This window comes from Rattus rattus, chromosome 8 (assembly GCF_011064425.1).
Source record: "Rattus rattus isolate New Zealand chromosome 8, Rrattus_CSIRO_v1, whole genome shotgun sequence".
NCBI lineage: Eukaryota > Metazoa > Chordata > Mammalia > Rodentia > Muridae > Rattus > Rattus rattus.
The window spans coordinates 58,495,108-58,511,293 of record NC_046161.1 but is presented as its reverse complement, the minus strand read 5'-3'; the positions used below and the strand labels follow the sequence as shown (position 1 = coordinate 58,511,293).

General features: G+C 46.8%; 1 protein-coding gene across 2 annotated transcripts in view; it reads left to right on the top strand.

The window, feature by feature from the left end:
* Window positions 1–16,186, top strand: part of Map2k1 (mitogen-activated protein kinase kinase 1) — a 70,367-nt gene that overhangs the window by 49,659 nt on the left and 4,522 nt on the right. The window contains exons 4-8 of one of the 2 annotated variants that reach the window (XM_032909280.1): window positions 62–139; window positions 782–833; window positions 11,410–11,534; window positions 13,366–13,567; window positions 15,180–15,244. In XM_032909280.1, the coding sequence (XP_032765171.1) occupies window positions 62–139; window positions 782–833; window positions 11,410–11,534; window positions 13,366–13,567; window positions 15,180–15,244 (522 nt within the window). Of the gene's footprint in view, window positions 1–61; window positions 140–183; window positions 201–781; window positions 834–11,409; window positions 11,535–13,365; window positions 13,568–15,179; window positions 15,245–16,186 lie in introns of those variants that run through there. The other variant, XM_032909282.1, reaches the window with a different exon arrangement.

Genomic DNA, 16,186 nt, shown 5'->3' with positions numbered 1-16,186 from the left:
TGGATTTTAATAGTTGAGATGATAGAATCGTCACTCTCTGGTCTGATGTTCTTGTTCTTAGGATGGTGGGTCCTTGGATCAAGTGCTGAAGAAAGCTGGAAGAATTCCTGAGCAAATTTTAGGAAAAGTCAGCATCGCTGTGAGTATGCAGTAGAGTCTCTTTTCTAGAGTAACAAGTTTTAGGAAAAGTCAGCATCGCTGTGAGTATGCAGTAGTTTTCCTTCCAGAGTGATGAATTGAGAGAAAATAGGTACGAGAGGAAGGTAAGTCAATGAAGAAGTTTATTTCAAAAATAGTGTTTTCTTACTAGGAAATTTCCCATGGTGGATGCCCCTGAGCTTATCTTTCGGCCCCGCTGCTCCCCTAGTGCTGAGATGACAGACATGCACCTCCACACCCAGTTCTGTGCTCTGCTGGGGATCGATACAGGTCTCACTCATTCGTGCAAGGCAAGCACTTTACCCACTGGGCTAAATCCCTAGCCAGGACTTCATGTTAAAACCTGTGTCTAGAAAACAGGGCAAGGTATCTATCTCTGTTAGTAGCAAAACAGGTCTTTAAAATTGGTGGCTTAGAAAAGAGTCTTTCATAGGGTGTTTTGAAAACTTACATTGGCCACCCTTAGCTTAGCTAACAGTAATGAACATGTTATAGAACATGTGATGTGGATGCTTAATAGGGCAAATGTGTTTGTTGTCAGTGGAAATGTGTAAGAAGAGCTGTTGTTTTTCTAAGCCAGTTCCATTTCCGTTTCCCTTCTTTTTACCTTCCTCTCCTCCAGGTGATAAAAGGCCTGACATATCTACGAGAGAAGCACAAGATTATGCACAGAGGTGAGAAAGGATTGCCAGATGTTTCATTCTGAATACAGCTGAAATCTGAAGGTTTTTATGCTTTTAAAAATGTGTTTAGTTTTGTTTTGGAATGAAAGCCCTTTATTAGACTGGGCATAGGAGTGCATGCCTTTGTTCTAGCACTTGGGAGGTGGGGCAGGTATATCTCTGTGTATTTGAGGCAGCCAGAGCTATATAGAATGATCCTGTATAAAGCATTATATTACTAACTCATCCTTTTTTTGTGAGACAAGGGTCTTATTACGTAACCCTGGCTAACCTGGAACTAACTGTAGACCAGCTTGACCCGAGAACTCAGATCTGCCTCCTAAATGCTGGGATTAAAGGCATGCACATCATGTACACTTACTGATGGATTCTTTTTTTCATTTGTTTTAAAAGAGTGGGTTATTTATTTATTTATTTAATTTTATGTATATGGGTACCCACCATAGCTGTCTTCAGACACACCAGAAGATAGCATCAGAACGCATTACAGATGATTGTGAGCCACCCTGTGGTTGCTGGGAATTGAACTCAGGACCTCTGGAAGAGTAGTCGGTGCTCTTAACCACTGAGCCATCTCTCCAGCCTTGTTTTTTGAGACAGGGTTTCTCTGTGCAGCCCTGGCTGCCCTGAAACTCCTCTTTTTGTAAGGCTTTCTTTTCAGGCAGAGTCTCTTTAGTGAGGGCAGTTTGGACCTTACCAACCACTTACACAGCAGGTTCTGGATATATTCAGTCCCAGGCAAAGCTTCACCTACTCTGCCCTGTCCACACCAGTGCTTGGCCCTTTGATGGGCTTTTAATTAGGTCTGCTGAGGCTTCTGCTCTCACCTGGACCAGTGTTTGTGCCAGGGCATTAAAGTGCTGTGCTTGGCCACCCTAGATTGCATGCTCACTATTGGTCACATAGATTGATACCCAAGCAAAACTATTTGGTATTTCAGGAGGAGAAGAGTGTAGTAATGAGGGAATTTGTTAATAAGTGTTGAAGAAAAGAAATGGATGTTGAAAGCAAGCAAATGAGATGTAGGATGGGGCACAGTGCAAGAGCATGTTCTTAGCATGTGTAAGGCTGTTCAATTCCCAGTGTTTGGGACAAAAGGAAGTAAAAGGCTTTCCATGACAAAATGACTAAGCCTTGAGTCAAAAATACTAACAATCACGCAAAAAAAACCCCAACAATTCCTAACAGAGGGTTAAAACAATAATGAGGTCCTTTAACAGAGGTGAGCAGATAGCTTGTAAGCCACATTGTGCCTGCTCTCTTTAGATTTGTAAGGTCTAAAAGCTAAGGATGATTTTCAAAACTTGATCATGTGTGACAGTTGGCATGCAATTAAAATTTTAACATCCCTGGCCAGGCATGGTGGCACATGCCTTTAATCCAAGTCCTGGGAGGGGCAGGTAGATCTCCATGAGTTCAAGGCCAGCCTAGTCTATATAGCAAGTTCAGAACAGCTAGGGCTACTAGAGAGACTCTGCCTCAAAAAACAGTAAGCTCAATGTCTATAAGTAAAGTCCTGTTAGAACGCGGCCACACCCACCTGCTTGAGTGTTCTCTGTGACTGCTTCATGGCTGCATTGGTATTTTCAAACAGTCTCTTGTGAAAGAAATGACGACTCATCCTGAAATATTTACTCTCTGGGTCTTTACTAAAAGAGTGTCCTGTTGTGGTACTGAAGTGGGTTGATATCCATAGGCAACCTCCCCTTCTCTGAAGAGAAAAGGAGATTGGGGGTTATGGTATGAGAGGAAAGCGAAGTGGGCCTGGGAGGAAAAGAGGGAAGGGAAACTGCAGTCAATTTGAGTGTAAAGTTAATATAATAAGTTAATGGGGGGAGGGCTTCCTGACCCAAGTTAAAAGAAGGGAGAATTGCCTTGGAGAATGTAAGCATAAAAATTGGCTTTCAGCTTGTTTCTGTGAGTTCTTGAAGTATGACAGCTTTACATTCTAAATAGGTGGCATAGATGGTATAGATGGGAGAGGAGATATTTTTCTTGACCCTTGAGCTCTGGAAAGAACTCCTATCTGATCACACTTTGAAGTAGTCTTTCCATTGTTTGTGTCAGGCCCATTTTTCCAATCTGAGCGAATGGCTCATAGGAATTGCAAGGATGGAGGTGAAAGAGTGACTTGTACTAACTACCAGCCATCTTTGAACCCACTATCACTGCTTAGCAAGGCCTTGTTTCATCAGGACCTTGAGGAAGCACTGCATGACTTAGATCTGTGCAGGGTGCACACCTCTCAGATTGTAACTTAATTCTGCTTTGGCGCCGCTTGCTGATAAAGTATAATAAACACAACAGATGCTTTACTTTCTTTTTTAAAAGTTTAAATTGTTTATGTGTGTGTTCATACATATGCCATGGTATCACAGCATGCACAGAAAGCCAGAGGACAACTTGCAGGCCAGTCCTTTCCTTCTACCATGTGGTTCCTGGAGAAGAACTCACATTGTTAGCCCTGCTTGTTACACTTACAGCACCTTTGCCTGCTGAGCCATCTCCCTGGCCTGAAGAATTTCAGTCCATGCTTTAATGCTTTCTTCTCCATCTACCAGGTAGAACAGCATGTGACTTGTCTGGTCTTTATGTGCCCAGTATTGTACATCTACAGTCTGGCCCAAGAAAGCAAGCAGGAGGTTTTGACTTGTTGGTTTTTTGTTGTTCTTGTTTTTGTGAGACAGGATCTCACTGTGTAGCTCTGACTGGCCTGGAAATCTTTGACTTAAAATTCACAGAGATTTGCCTGTCTCTGCCCACCAAGTGCCAAGACTAAAGGTATGCACTGCCACACTCCAGCGTAAGTTTTTAAGGGGGACACAGAGCTAAGTGTAAGCAGTGCTGGTGCATCCTTTGACTGCTGTCCTATCGACATGCACTCTAGCAGAGCTCCCGAAGTCTAGGCTAGCGGTATGTGGAAGTGGGGTTTTCAGAGCCTTCGTTTCAGTTCCTAGTCCCCTGAGTGCCAAGACTCTCCAGAACATCACAGGGGTGCCAGCAAGAGCTTCCAAAAGAAAGTTGTTAGCAAAAGCCAGGATTTCAGCCTCTAAACTCTTCACTTGAGACTGTCATCCACCCATAAGCTGGATCTATAGTGGCTCAGGTCTGGTTTGTCTTATTTTATAAGCTGCTTTTAGAAAGCTCTTGTATAATGTATTTCTAGATAACTTTTGTCCCTTGTCAGGCACTGTCCTGCCTACCAGGGTTTTTCTGACAGAAAGTCAATGTGGCCTCTGCCTCCCCCAGCCACCTGGCATAAGAATGCTTCCAGGCATCTGTTTGAGAATACCCTCTGCCTTTGTGTGCAGAGGCATGTCTCTGCTCCTTGCTGCCCTTCCTCCTTGTCTCAGTTCTATGGTAAGAGCTTCAAGGGGACATTGGAGTACAGGGAGAGGGACCTCCTCTTGCCTCTCTCTAGACTGCTCTGCCTTGCAGATGGAGGGAGACTGACTGGTTTTAGCTGAAATTCAGTGGTGTGATTTCTTGGTTAGAAATGTGAGTCTTATTCTCTCTGGAACTATCCCGTGGGCTAATCCCATAAGGATGGCTGTGGCTGCATATCTAGACAGGACCAGATACTGGAAGAGGGAGAGCTTTCCTCCTTGGGAAGAGTCATTAAGGGGAAGGTATTTGAGGTAGCTTTGACGTAAAAATCAAAATTGTACTTGTGGTTGTGGCCTGGAAAGACTTTCTAGGTAGAGTAAGACTGGCATATGGAGCCTGGAAACACTGAGTCTTTCATACAGAAAATAGGTTTTCTAGAACAGGTCTAGGTACAGGTCGGGAACTGAAGTAAGAAGTGGTTCCTGTATTGGGAAGGGGCTTTACTGCTTGTCTTGGCACTGGAGTTTATTGTGTGTCCAGGAAGCAGTGGAGTGCCCAGTAACACAGAATACAAGGGAGGGAGAGAGGGAGGGAGGACCATGAAGGGGCAGGGGGAGACATGAGAGAGACATAATAGGTTTTCTGAGCAGCCCCTAGAGAGCAGAGGGCAGTTACTAGCTGGAGGAGTGGAGGACTTGGCTCTTGGTCCTTTTGGAAGCAATGTCACAGTAAGGTGGGGTGGGGGTGGGGTGCCTATGATTGAACCTGCTCATCATGGAGAGCAGTGTCCTATTAACAATCCTGGGGCCCTGATTGTCAGTCTATTCGAGATAACATTCAGCGAGGAATCTCATGCCCAAAGAAACTGGTTTGATATGGAAGTAGGAGGCCCCAGCTTACTGTGGACGGTGCCACCCCTGGACTGGTGATCCTGAGTGGTATAAGAAAGCGGGCTGAGCAAACCACAGGGAGCAGATCAGTAAGTGGTGTCCTCTACGGCTTCTGCTTCAGTTCCTGACTTCCTTCAGTGAGGGAGTGTGACCTGAGAGTTGATTTTGGTCATAATGTTTTATCACAGCACTAGAAATATAACTAAGGAGGGTTCGTGTGCGTGTATGCCTGTGTATACATACATACATACATACATACATACATACATACATACATACATACATACAGGCGTGTGCATATGGGTTTCTGCCTGTAGGTGTAGAGGAGTTGACAATTATATGTCTTCCTCAATTGGTCTCTGCTTCATTTTTTTCAGGCCAGGTCTCTTACTGGACCCTGGAGTTCTCTTATTTAGCTAGCATGGCTCGTTAGTGAGCCGCAGGGATCCTACTGTCTGCCTCCAAAGCACTGAGATTATAAGTGTGTACTATAGTGATCCACGGGTCCTCATGCTTGGCAAGCACTTCACTCCCTGGGCCATCATCCTAAACCCACCACAGGTGTCTTTGATGGGAAGGCTACTTTTATATTTTTGTCAAGGAACTTCATTGTGAATCCTCAGTTTCCATGTCAATGGAATGGGCCTGCTCTGCCAAATGTCACTATAAAGTCATAGAAATGAGAAAACAGGGACTCAGGGTTGGAAGGATTTCCCTTGCTGACCTCTTTCTGTCCTTCCTGGACCCCACTTACTATGCTCATTGAAAGTGACCCCTATACATCTTGCTTCGGCTTTTCTTATATTCTGTTTCCAAAATCTGTACTACTGCTCAGAATGGCGTGTATGGTAAGAAAGGAACCCTGGACTCTGTAATGTGTCAGTGACAAGGTTTGTGTACCCATTGCTGTCGAGCTGAGAGAGTACAAGAGGGTAGAAGTTGAAAGCATTTCAAAACCTATTGTGACTTGGATAGGAGAGAGAAAATCCTTTAATTTTTTTTTTTTGCTGGGCTTGGGCATGAAATCTTGAAAGTGGAGGGATAAAAATAGTTGCTGGGTAGGACTGACGGGCTTTCCTCTGGGGCTCTGCCTGCTGCTTGAGCTTAGCCATGACCATGTGGAAGACTCCTTGAAGGCCTCCTGCAGTTAGGGTCTGGGGGAGGTCAGTGGGCTGGAGCTGAGGCCGCAGCAGCATGTGGTCACTAGAGTGGGTAGGGTTTCCAGGATTTCAGCCTGTCCCAAGGCAGACTGGTTCCCAGAAAGGCTCATGGCCACAGCCAACTACGGCTTGCTAATGGCTTTGCCAAGCCTCAAGGCATGACTCTGAGGTTTGTGTGAGCTCTGTATGTAGTCCAGGCCCTGCTGACTCTCTAGTTTGGCAAGAGCACTCCATTAGGAGTCTGGAATTCAAATCCCAAACTTTACTCTTAGGTTGCCCTGCTGTTATGACAGCTGTGGTTTTCGTCTGCTCAGAGTTCCCAGTACCCTCACACTGCTGCTGTGAGGGGCAAAGGGAGAGTGAGTGTTCATCAGATGCAGGCCTTCAGCGTTGGCTTGCCTAGTCTCCTAACCTGCTCCAGCTGCCCTCAGCTGCCCCAGCTACAGCCATTCTTTCTCAGTAAGTGGAACTTGGGGGGTCGGGTGGACTAGAACCTTTCATGAACACTCTAGGGAAAGTTTAGGGCGGGCAAAAATTACATTTACACGTAATGGCTAGTTGAAGGCTTTGGAGTTCTTGGACTTTTGTTTGGTTTTTCTTTTAAATCTCTGATGTTCAGTTCTCTGAGGTCCTGGGTAGCCAGAGGTAGCTCCATGATGGCTGTGAGTAGACTCAGTTGAGTCAGCTCCTTTCTCCTTTCATTTCTCCATCTTAGGGAGGGTTCTTATGCTCTACTAAGCATGCTGGGAAGGCAGTTGGGTCATTTGAAACCTAAGTTGCTATTTTTTTTTTTTTTTTTCGAGCTGGGGACCAACCCAGGGTTTACGCTTCCTAGGCAAGCGCTTACCACTGAGCTAAATCCCCAACCCTAAGTTGCTATTTTTAAACATCTCCTTAGGGATTGGAAATGTAGCTCAGTTGATAATGTTTGCCTAGCATGTGTGAAGTCCTAGATCTATCATCAGCACTACTTAAATCGTGTGTGCTGGCCCACAGTCCTTAATCTTGGATGCAGGAGGAAATTCAAGATCATCCTCAGCTACATAGGATGTTTGAAACCAGCCTGGATTCAGGAGACCGTATCTTAAAAATAAGTAAATAATAGCAAACACAATAGCTCATTTGCCTTCGAAACAAATTTCAGTTCTCACTCTCTAAGATCCTGTCACTTTTGAATACAGCCTTTGTCACAAATGAGCCTGTCTGGCATCTGTCCCTCTGCTTGCTCCTCTCCAGGTCTCTTCCTTCTTCCTTCCATTTCCTCCTCCCACTCTCTTGGGCTTCCAGCCCCACACCTGACTCCTGCCCTTCTCTTCCTCCATGCCTTGCTCATTAAGTTACATCCTAGGGAGTGCAGCTGAATGCACCCCTCCCTCCCCGAGAAAAAAAATAAAGGAACCATAAAGTGAAAGCCCTTGAATCCCCTGGAGGGCTTCGCTACCTTTCAACCACCTGCCAGCCTTGCCAGCTAAGCAGCTGCCGTGGGGTGGGTGACACCAGCTCTGTCTGTGCTGTCATGGTCATACCTGTGCACTCTCTCTCTGGGGATCACAGCCTTGTAGATAGTGATTGTGCCCTTTGGATCATTGGGTAGTGCAAGAATTCTATGTAGCATAAACAAATGGCCCCCGAAGCATTTTGTGTAGATCCCTTGTTTTAGCAGGTAGGAATTGTTTAGAAGTTAATCTTGCCAGTATATACTTTCCACTGTGGTTATTTTGGTGTCACAAAAGAATTTTTTATCCAGTTAGTTTTACATAAAACTTCTTTTGTTGTTTGTTTTGTTTTCCTTTTTGATGCTAGATAAGCACTCTTTCACTGAATTGAACCCTCTGCCCTACTCCTTGCTTTGTTTTTTTTTTTTTTTTTGAAGAAGATATTCTCCATTGCTAAAGAGAATTGGCCGGATGGGGCAGGAGAGGAAGTACCATTGACTACCCCCATGGGCTTCCTAACAACTTGGGAGCCCAGTGGTTACTTCACACAGAACGATGCTTGGCTTACCAGCACCTGACCCTGAAGGGTTGGGAGAGAACTAGAGGCTTAGATAAGCTGTTGAAAAGTACTGGGCCTCCCCTGTGACTCACCTTTGAGACTTCTGCTGGGACAGTGTGGAAGAAGCTCAGATAAATCTCCCACGTTAGGAAGGGAACTCAGAGGTACTGGACACCAGAAGTGGACACCAGAGGGTGGGTAGGAAGGAAGACATTTCCATGAAGGGAACAGCAAAAGAGAGGTGAGAAAGCAGGACTTAATAGCATACTGGGGCAGTTAGAGACAAGCCAGCTTGGATTAGAGCGAGGAAGATGGGGGATAAGAAACACTGGAAAGTTTGCAAAGTCGGGAAGGGGGCTTTGTCGGACTGTGTTTCACGGCAAATGAGAGCCCCAGCAGTCTGTATAGGAGCCATTCTGGTGGTGATTTAGCTGTCATGTGCACAAGGTAGAGTGGGACAGTCTGGGGAGAGGAAGAGTGTGGGGAGAAGCTGGCAGCTTTGGGAAACTATACCAAAGTGCCCTTGAGACTAGGAAATTAATTCATTCTGGCCTTGTTTGACATCTCATACTTTCTACTGCCAGAAAAGATTTATCTGGGCTAACTAGGTAGGGGTAGGGTGAGGAGCATATTCTGGCTGGTACTCTGGCAGCATACTGAACTGTGCTAGGTCTTCTGGTCACTAGGAGGGGCTTCATGCAGAGTGTCTGGCTCTCAAGGCCTGAAGGGTAAAGCTTCTCCTTCTCTGCAGCCCCAGGAATCTCTGCAAATGGGTGGGTCTAGGAGGCTGAAGCTGGAGTTCAGATCCATATAAGAGAGAGCAGGGTTATGTAAGCTTGAGTGCAGATGCCTGCTTGCCATGTGAATAGAAATCAGATGCAAAGCAGCTAGAGGCAGCTCAGCCTCAGAGAGCACCAGCTGCAGCCTGGAGGGAGAGAAGCAGCCGTGCCAGAGAATGCAGCCATCATGGAGGGGATGCTCTGGGCTGAGGTCACAGCAACTACCTCTGGGGATGGTGTGTGTGTGTGTGTGTGTAGTATATATGTAGGTGAGGGCTACACTCTGATGTGAGCTGCCCTGGTCAGAGAAGCCAGGACTTGCTAAAAAGTACATAGAACATAGGTGGTAGGCTCCAGCTAGTGCTCCTCTCTTGCTTCAGGTCATATCTGAAAGGCCATGGGAAACATTTGGGATGGGTACGGGGCAATGGGGAGAAGGCTCATGTTAGGGGGCCTGTACCAGCCCTACAGGCACATCACACCCTTGGCTCTTCCTAAGTTGCTCCCATATCCTGAACATGTGACCTCCAAGGTCTGTTCTGCACACTGTAGGGCAAGGACAAGGGCCTCTTTCTTGTAAGCTGCTGTTAGAGAAAGAGTAGCTGGCCCCTCGCCACCTACCTAGTGTTAAAGTCGTTCTCCAATGGAGGACCGTGCAGGTGTGCCCTCACACTTCTGCATAGTGTTTTTTTTTACCCTGCTCTTATCTGACTGGGTACCAAAGACTACCTGGTGTTATACACTCACTCATTGGTTGATTTATCTCCTGACACCAGTAGGTGTTAGTATCACGTGCACTGGATGTTACTGGGAACTTGGCAGCATGCCCGTGCCCTTTCCATGGTATTGCAGGGTACCTGTGTGAGGCAGGTGCTTGGTAACCAGTAGGCTTAGACTGCTGAGGAGTGTGTTTGTAAGATGCTAGATAGAGGGCAGTTTTTGCCCTGTGGCCTTGAATAAGCCCTGGACCCTTACTTAGCTCTGTTTTGGAAGTGGATTTGAATCTTACACATTTAAGATTTCTCCCAGTGCCTGAATGATCTCGGAGGGTCTCTGTGGGAGGTGGAGTTGTAGAGAGGTTTCTAGCTCCATAGAAATGCTACGCCTGGATCCAACTCCAGTGCTTGGGAGTGATGGTGAGGCTGGGTTTCAGAATGGTCACACTATGTGCTGAGTGTAGATGTGTTCAATCGTCGGGATTTGTGTTCCTCGGGGTTCACCAAGGTAAGACAGACTCTGAGGGCTCTTCTTGCCTTGCTGGAGCTGGTGTGAAGTGAGGCTGGGGAAGATATGGGTAGGGAAGGGATAACTGGAGTATTGTAGGGCTGTCACAGCCCCTCTACCCCCAATTTACCCTTGGGAAGATTTTTAGAATCTGTTTAAGAATAAGCAAGTTAAACCAGGCAGTGCTAATGCACGCCCTTAATCCCAGCACTTGGTAGGTAGAATCAGGTGGATCTCTGAGTTTGAGGCCAGCCTGGTCTACAGAGTGAGTTCCGGACAGGACTATAAAGTAGTTTTGAAAACTGTCTCAAAAAACTTTTCTTTTCTTTTATTCGGAGCTGGGGATCGAACCCAGGGCCTTGCGCTTGCTAGGCAAGCGCTCTACCACTGAGCTAAATCTCCAACCCTCAAAAAACTTTTAAAAAGAATAAATAACTTTAGCTGGGTTTGGTGACGCCTGTGATCTTAGTACTGGAAGCTGAGGAAGTAGGATCTTACAACCTTCCGTTCCTTTTTAATCCTATCAGAAGTTACCCTGTGTCTTGCTAGTAGGGGTACCTGAAGTAACAGCTTTGAATTCTCCTCCTCCTCCTCTTCCTCCTCCTCCTCCTCCTGCTCCTCCTCCTCCTCCCCCTTCTTCTTCCCCCTCCCCCTCCTCCCTCTCCTCTTCTTCCTCCTCCTCCCTCTTCCCCTCCCACTCCCCCCTCTTCTTCCTTCTTCTCCTCTTCTTCCTTCCTCCTCCCCTTCCTCCCCTCCTCCTCCTCCTCCCCTCCTCCTCCTCCTCCTCCTCCTCCTCCTCCTCCTCCTCCCTCCTCCTCCTCCTCCTCCTCCTACCCTTTTTTCTGCTTCTTTTTGTGTGTAGAGACTGGGTTTCTGTGTATCCCTGGGAACCAGCTCTGTAGACCAGGCTAGCCTTGAACTCAAAGGTCTACCTGCCTTTGCCTCCCAAGAGCCAATGTGCCCTGCTCCAGACTTTGGCATTTTGACTGGTGATGATAGCTGACTCCTTTTGATGAGTCATATGGCCAGGTCTGAGTCCTAAGAGAGTAGACATCATTATCTACTTCCTTTGGAGTTTACAGGTCACAGATCACCTGTGATGGAGCATGTGGTGTGATCTAGACAGCACTGATCCTTCCCCTCCACAAACCACTCTGCGCTAAGTCATTTTTTGTTTTTTTCTTCTTCACAGATGTCAAGCCTTCCAACATTCTAGTGAACTCACGTGGGGAGATCAAACTCTGCGATTTTGGGGTCAGCGGGCAGCTAATTGACTCCATGGCCAACTCCTTCGTGGGCACAAGGTCCTACATGTCGGTATGAACTGAAGTTCCCTTTCTCCAGTGTTTCTGCAGGCTTCATTATTAGCACCCGCATATTATGAACCTGGAGCCATACATTTTCACTGTGTGGTGATGGATAAGGATTGAGAAATGAGTCACAGTGGGCCTCTGGGGAAGAGCAAGTGTCTTCCTTTCACAAGCGTTTACATGTAATTGGGGTCTCAGGCACTGCAAGAGATCTAGCTCCAGAGTCTGGCTTCCATTCTAAAGAGACTTGAGAATGCACCTGACATCTTATCTGATTACCAGACCCTTAAACCCAAGAGACTTGGACATGACCACACCCCACCTGGCTACTGCCAGTTCTTTTATCCTCTAGTGGACCTACTTAGAAAATAGGTTTGAATCCTTTCCTCCATTCTGCCTCTCTCCACCCTCTTTACTGAATGTGTCTGGATCATTTCCCTGCCTGGCATCCAGCTCCTGCTTAGAGTCTACTCTAGCTCAGCGAGCATCCTGTCTTGGTAGTCTTTTCTCCAGAACCCAACTTTCCTGAGTCCCACTGTCACCTGATTACTGCAGGCAGCTGTCCCATTGCCATGATCATGCCATCATGGAGTCTTTCTCCTTCTTGTATCACAAGCTTCAGCCCAGGTATCTTTCTTAGGGTCTGGCACATTAAGGGTGTTAGGAATGCTGGTGAGTGGGTGGTATGGGGTTGACTGAAGGAGAGGGTCTTTGAATAGTCTGTTTCTAAGCGTAGCAGGGAAAGATGGAAATCTGTGGGGAGTGCTTCAGGGGCAGTGCACAGGAGGATGAGAGTAAGGGTAGTTTTTACACAACCAAGGGAAAAGTGCAGGTCTAGATGGTTAGGACTGACCTAAGGCCCAGAGTGTTTCATGCCCAGTCAGAGAGCTGCCCCATCTTTAAGGGTCTGAGTCCATCTCTGCAGTTCCTATGTAGGGGGTGAGCCTAACTAGAGCTAGGAAGCCAGCAGCTCCGACTCCTTATGTAGGGATTATGTCCAACTCCCCATTGCTCGTTGCTGGTCTTCACCTCCACTGTGACTCTAGTTACTGTCGGTGTTACAGTACCCTTACCCCACCCCACAGCCCCTCTTTAGTATCTATAGGGAAGTTCTACTGAACACATCCCCCCTTCCCTCTGCAGCTCCACTGACTTCAGGGGAGTTCTGCTCTTCCCTGATTTCTTCTGTATGGGAAGGAAGGCTGAGCAGCTTGCACTTGGGGCCACTCAGTTGCCAACTCTCACGTTCATTAGGCCTTGGAACTTACTGACCCATGACTTAGTGACTGGGGTTGTGTTGGTTATATGGTCAGTTTTAGAGTAGTCCTTATCAGGATTGGAAATGTCATGGGAGAAGCTAGTCGGTGTCTAAATCAGCGCAGCGTGATCACAGGGAAGGTTTTGAAGGGTCTGTGAAGTAAATGTCTGATAAACTAGTGCTCAGTGTGCAGACGGACTGTGCTGTTTCCTTCCTGCTGTGTCCCACCTTTGTCAGCGCATGATCCTGTGCAGTTCAGAGTTGGAACTGATGATAAGCCTCTCATGCGTGCTTAAGACAGGCTACTTACATATGAAGGTCAGGGGCCATATTGGTTAAAGCAGGAACCACAAGCTGCCAGGACCTGACCGTGGGTGCTGCCAGCTGAGGCAGGATCCAGGGCAAATGGAGCAGTGAGGAGAGGTCAGAGATCTCATAAATAGAGGCTACATTCAAGAGGCCAGAGGAACTCTTAACTGTGTGAGGTATCAGAGTGAGGGACACCAGAAGATAAAAGCACCGAAGCCACCCTAGGGGGTCTGCCTAGACCAAGGAGTATAATCACCTGTCTCCCCCATAGCCTGAGAGACTCCAGGGGACTCACTACTCTGTGCAGTCGGACATCTGGAGCATGGGGCTCTCTCTGGTGGAGATGGCAGTTGGAAGATACCCCATTCCTCCTCCTGATGCCAAGGAGCTGGAGCTGCTGTTTGGATGCCAGGTGGAAGGAGACGCGGCCGAAACGCCACCCAGGCCAAGGACTCCTGGGAGGCCCCTCAGCTGTGAGTGACTTGCTATCCCCAGTGAGGACTGGAGGTGGGGGTGGGGCCCCTTACTATTAGGGAATTGTGGGTAGCTGCTTCTCTTTGGGTGTCAGGCTGGGTCCTGTGGGAGCAGCAGGGTACTTGGGTGGGTGTAGAAAACTATTGTTCTTTCCAACAGCGCCTGCTGTTTGTTTGCTGAGTACTTGGCTGTGATCCAGGTACTGCGCTTAGAACTTAAAAATATTAGTTTGCTTTTTAATAATGCAGATTTCTTTTTAAATTATGAGATTCACATAAAATCTGTGTTTAAGTATACATTATAGTTAAGTGGTTTGTAGTATATACTTCTCCATTGTACAGCCGCCACCACCACAGTCTCTTTCTAGAACATTTTCATCACCCAGAACATCTTTCTCCATTAGCAGTTGCTCTCACCTTCCCCCTAGCCCATCCCTGGCAACCACCGGTCTATTCACTTCCTGTCTCCGTGGATCTGCTTAGCACATTCTAATTGTGAAAGCAGTTTGCTAATGAGCACTGCTGTAATATGCTTTAGAGAAGAAACTGAGGCACAGAATACTTTCCTTGCCAATGCCACAGAGACTTCTAAGACGTGGCCAGTCTGCTAAGCAGAAACTTTGCAGCAGCACATGCTTCTGATTGATGCACACTGATACCTGGTACTTGGGGACTGTCTTTTCACAGTGTTTTCTGTTGGGGTTTTTGTTGGGGGAGGATTGTTTGGACTCCCAGAACTTGTTCCCTGCCTGTGCCTCATGAGTGCAGGAGTTAAATATATGTTCCACCACACCTGGCTAGCCATCTCATTTTTTAAAAAAGATTTATTTATTTATTTATTTATTTATTTATTTATTTATTTATTTATGACACTGTCACTCTCTGAGGGTCATCAGATTCCATTACAGATGATTGTGAGCCACCATGTGGTTGCTGGGAATTGAACTCAGGATCTCTGGAAGAACAGTCAGGGTTCTGAACTGCTGAGCCATCTCTCCAGCCCTGCTTAGCATTTTCATTTTTATGTGACTTCTGCTGGGTGTCCCTATCTGACCATGGATACCTGGTCTTTATCCTGATGACACTGAAGTGGCTGAATGTGTGCAGGGAGGTAAAGGCACCAGTGTTGATAACCAACCAGAGAAGGGACTTGCTTGGGGGCTTGGTAGGAAAGGGAGAAATGGATGCTCAGGGAGAATGAAAGACAAGTTCAACTAAGTGTGGCTTAGTGGTAAAGTTTGCCTGGCACTTGGGAGGCTGTGGGCTCTAGCTATACAGTGCATAAAGGCCAAGCCCAAATATAGCCCTGCACACAATTAGTTCTTATGTCATTCGCTGCTCTGTAAATGTAAGGGTGGGAAGATGAATTGTCATTTGATTCTTTCCAAAGCCCTGCCTCTTGACTCAGTGGTCAGTCAGTTTGTCCAAGGTCACACATCTAGAGTGATACCGAGCCCAGACTCATAGACATGCTTAGGCTTCCATATTAGGCCTTGTACAAAGTGTATTTTTATGGTCCATGACCCATGCTCTACCCCTTGACTCATACTGATAAGTAGCCTCTTGTCTGTATCTGTAAAGTGTCTTCTTCTTCTTCTTTGTAAATCTGCAGCATATGGAATGGATAGCCGACCTCCCATGGCAATTTTTGAGTTGTTGGATTACATCGTCAATGAGGTATGTGCTGCCAGGCTTCCTTGACCTCGGTGTATCTTTACTCTATTTAAGAAGTTAAATAGAAGGGGTTGGGGATTTAGCTCAGTGGTAGAGCAAGCCCCTGGGTTCGGTCCTCAGCTCGGGGGTGGGGGGGTGGGGTGGGGAAGGAGTTAAATAGAGGGCTGGAGAGATGTCTCAGTGGTTAAGAGCACTGACTGCTCTTCCAGAGGTCCTGGAATTAATTCCCAGCAAACACATGGTGGTTCACAACCATCTGTAATGAGATCTGATGCCCTCTCCTGGTGTGTCTGAAGACAGTGACAGTGCACTCATATAAATAATTAAAAAAAAAAGTAAGAGAACAAAGTAAATAGAGTGGTGGTGGCACACACTTTTAATCCCAGCACTCGGGAGGCAGAGGCAGGTGGGTCTCTAAGTTCAAGGCCAGCCTGGTCTACAGAGTTCCAGGACAGTCATGCTACATAGCGGCGCAATCTTGTCTAGAAAAAAAACAATAAAAGTAAGTAGTTCTGGGCTGGTGAGATGGCTTAGTGGTTAAGCATAGTGGCTACTCTTGCAGAGAACCTGGGTTCAATTCCCATCACCCATATGACAGTTCACAACCATCTCAAACTCCAGGTCAAGGAATCTGGTATCCTCCTCTGTGAGCACCGCATGCATATGGTGCATAGACAAAAATTTGGGCAAAAAAACTATACACAAAATAAAATTGGGGAAGAAAACCAAGGAAAAGGAAAAATGACAAGGGGGAAAAAATAAAAACGCTAGTTAGATAAGTGTGTTGGCGCACACCTGTGATCCCAGTACTTAGGTTGAGACTGCAGAGTTCCAAGCTCAGGCAGGCCTGAACTACACAGTGAGATCCCCGTCTCAGAAGGGGAGGTGGGAGGGAAAACTGGGTGAGCTGTTTATATGGTGTGGTCCTCAGGGTGCCTGGGCTTT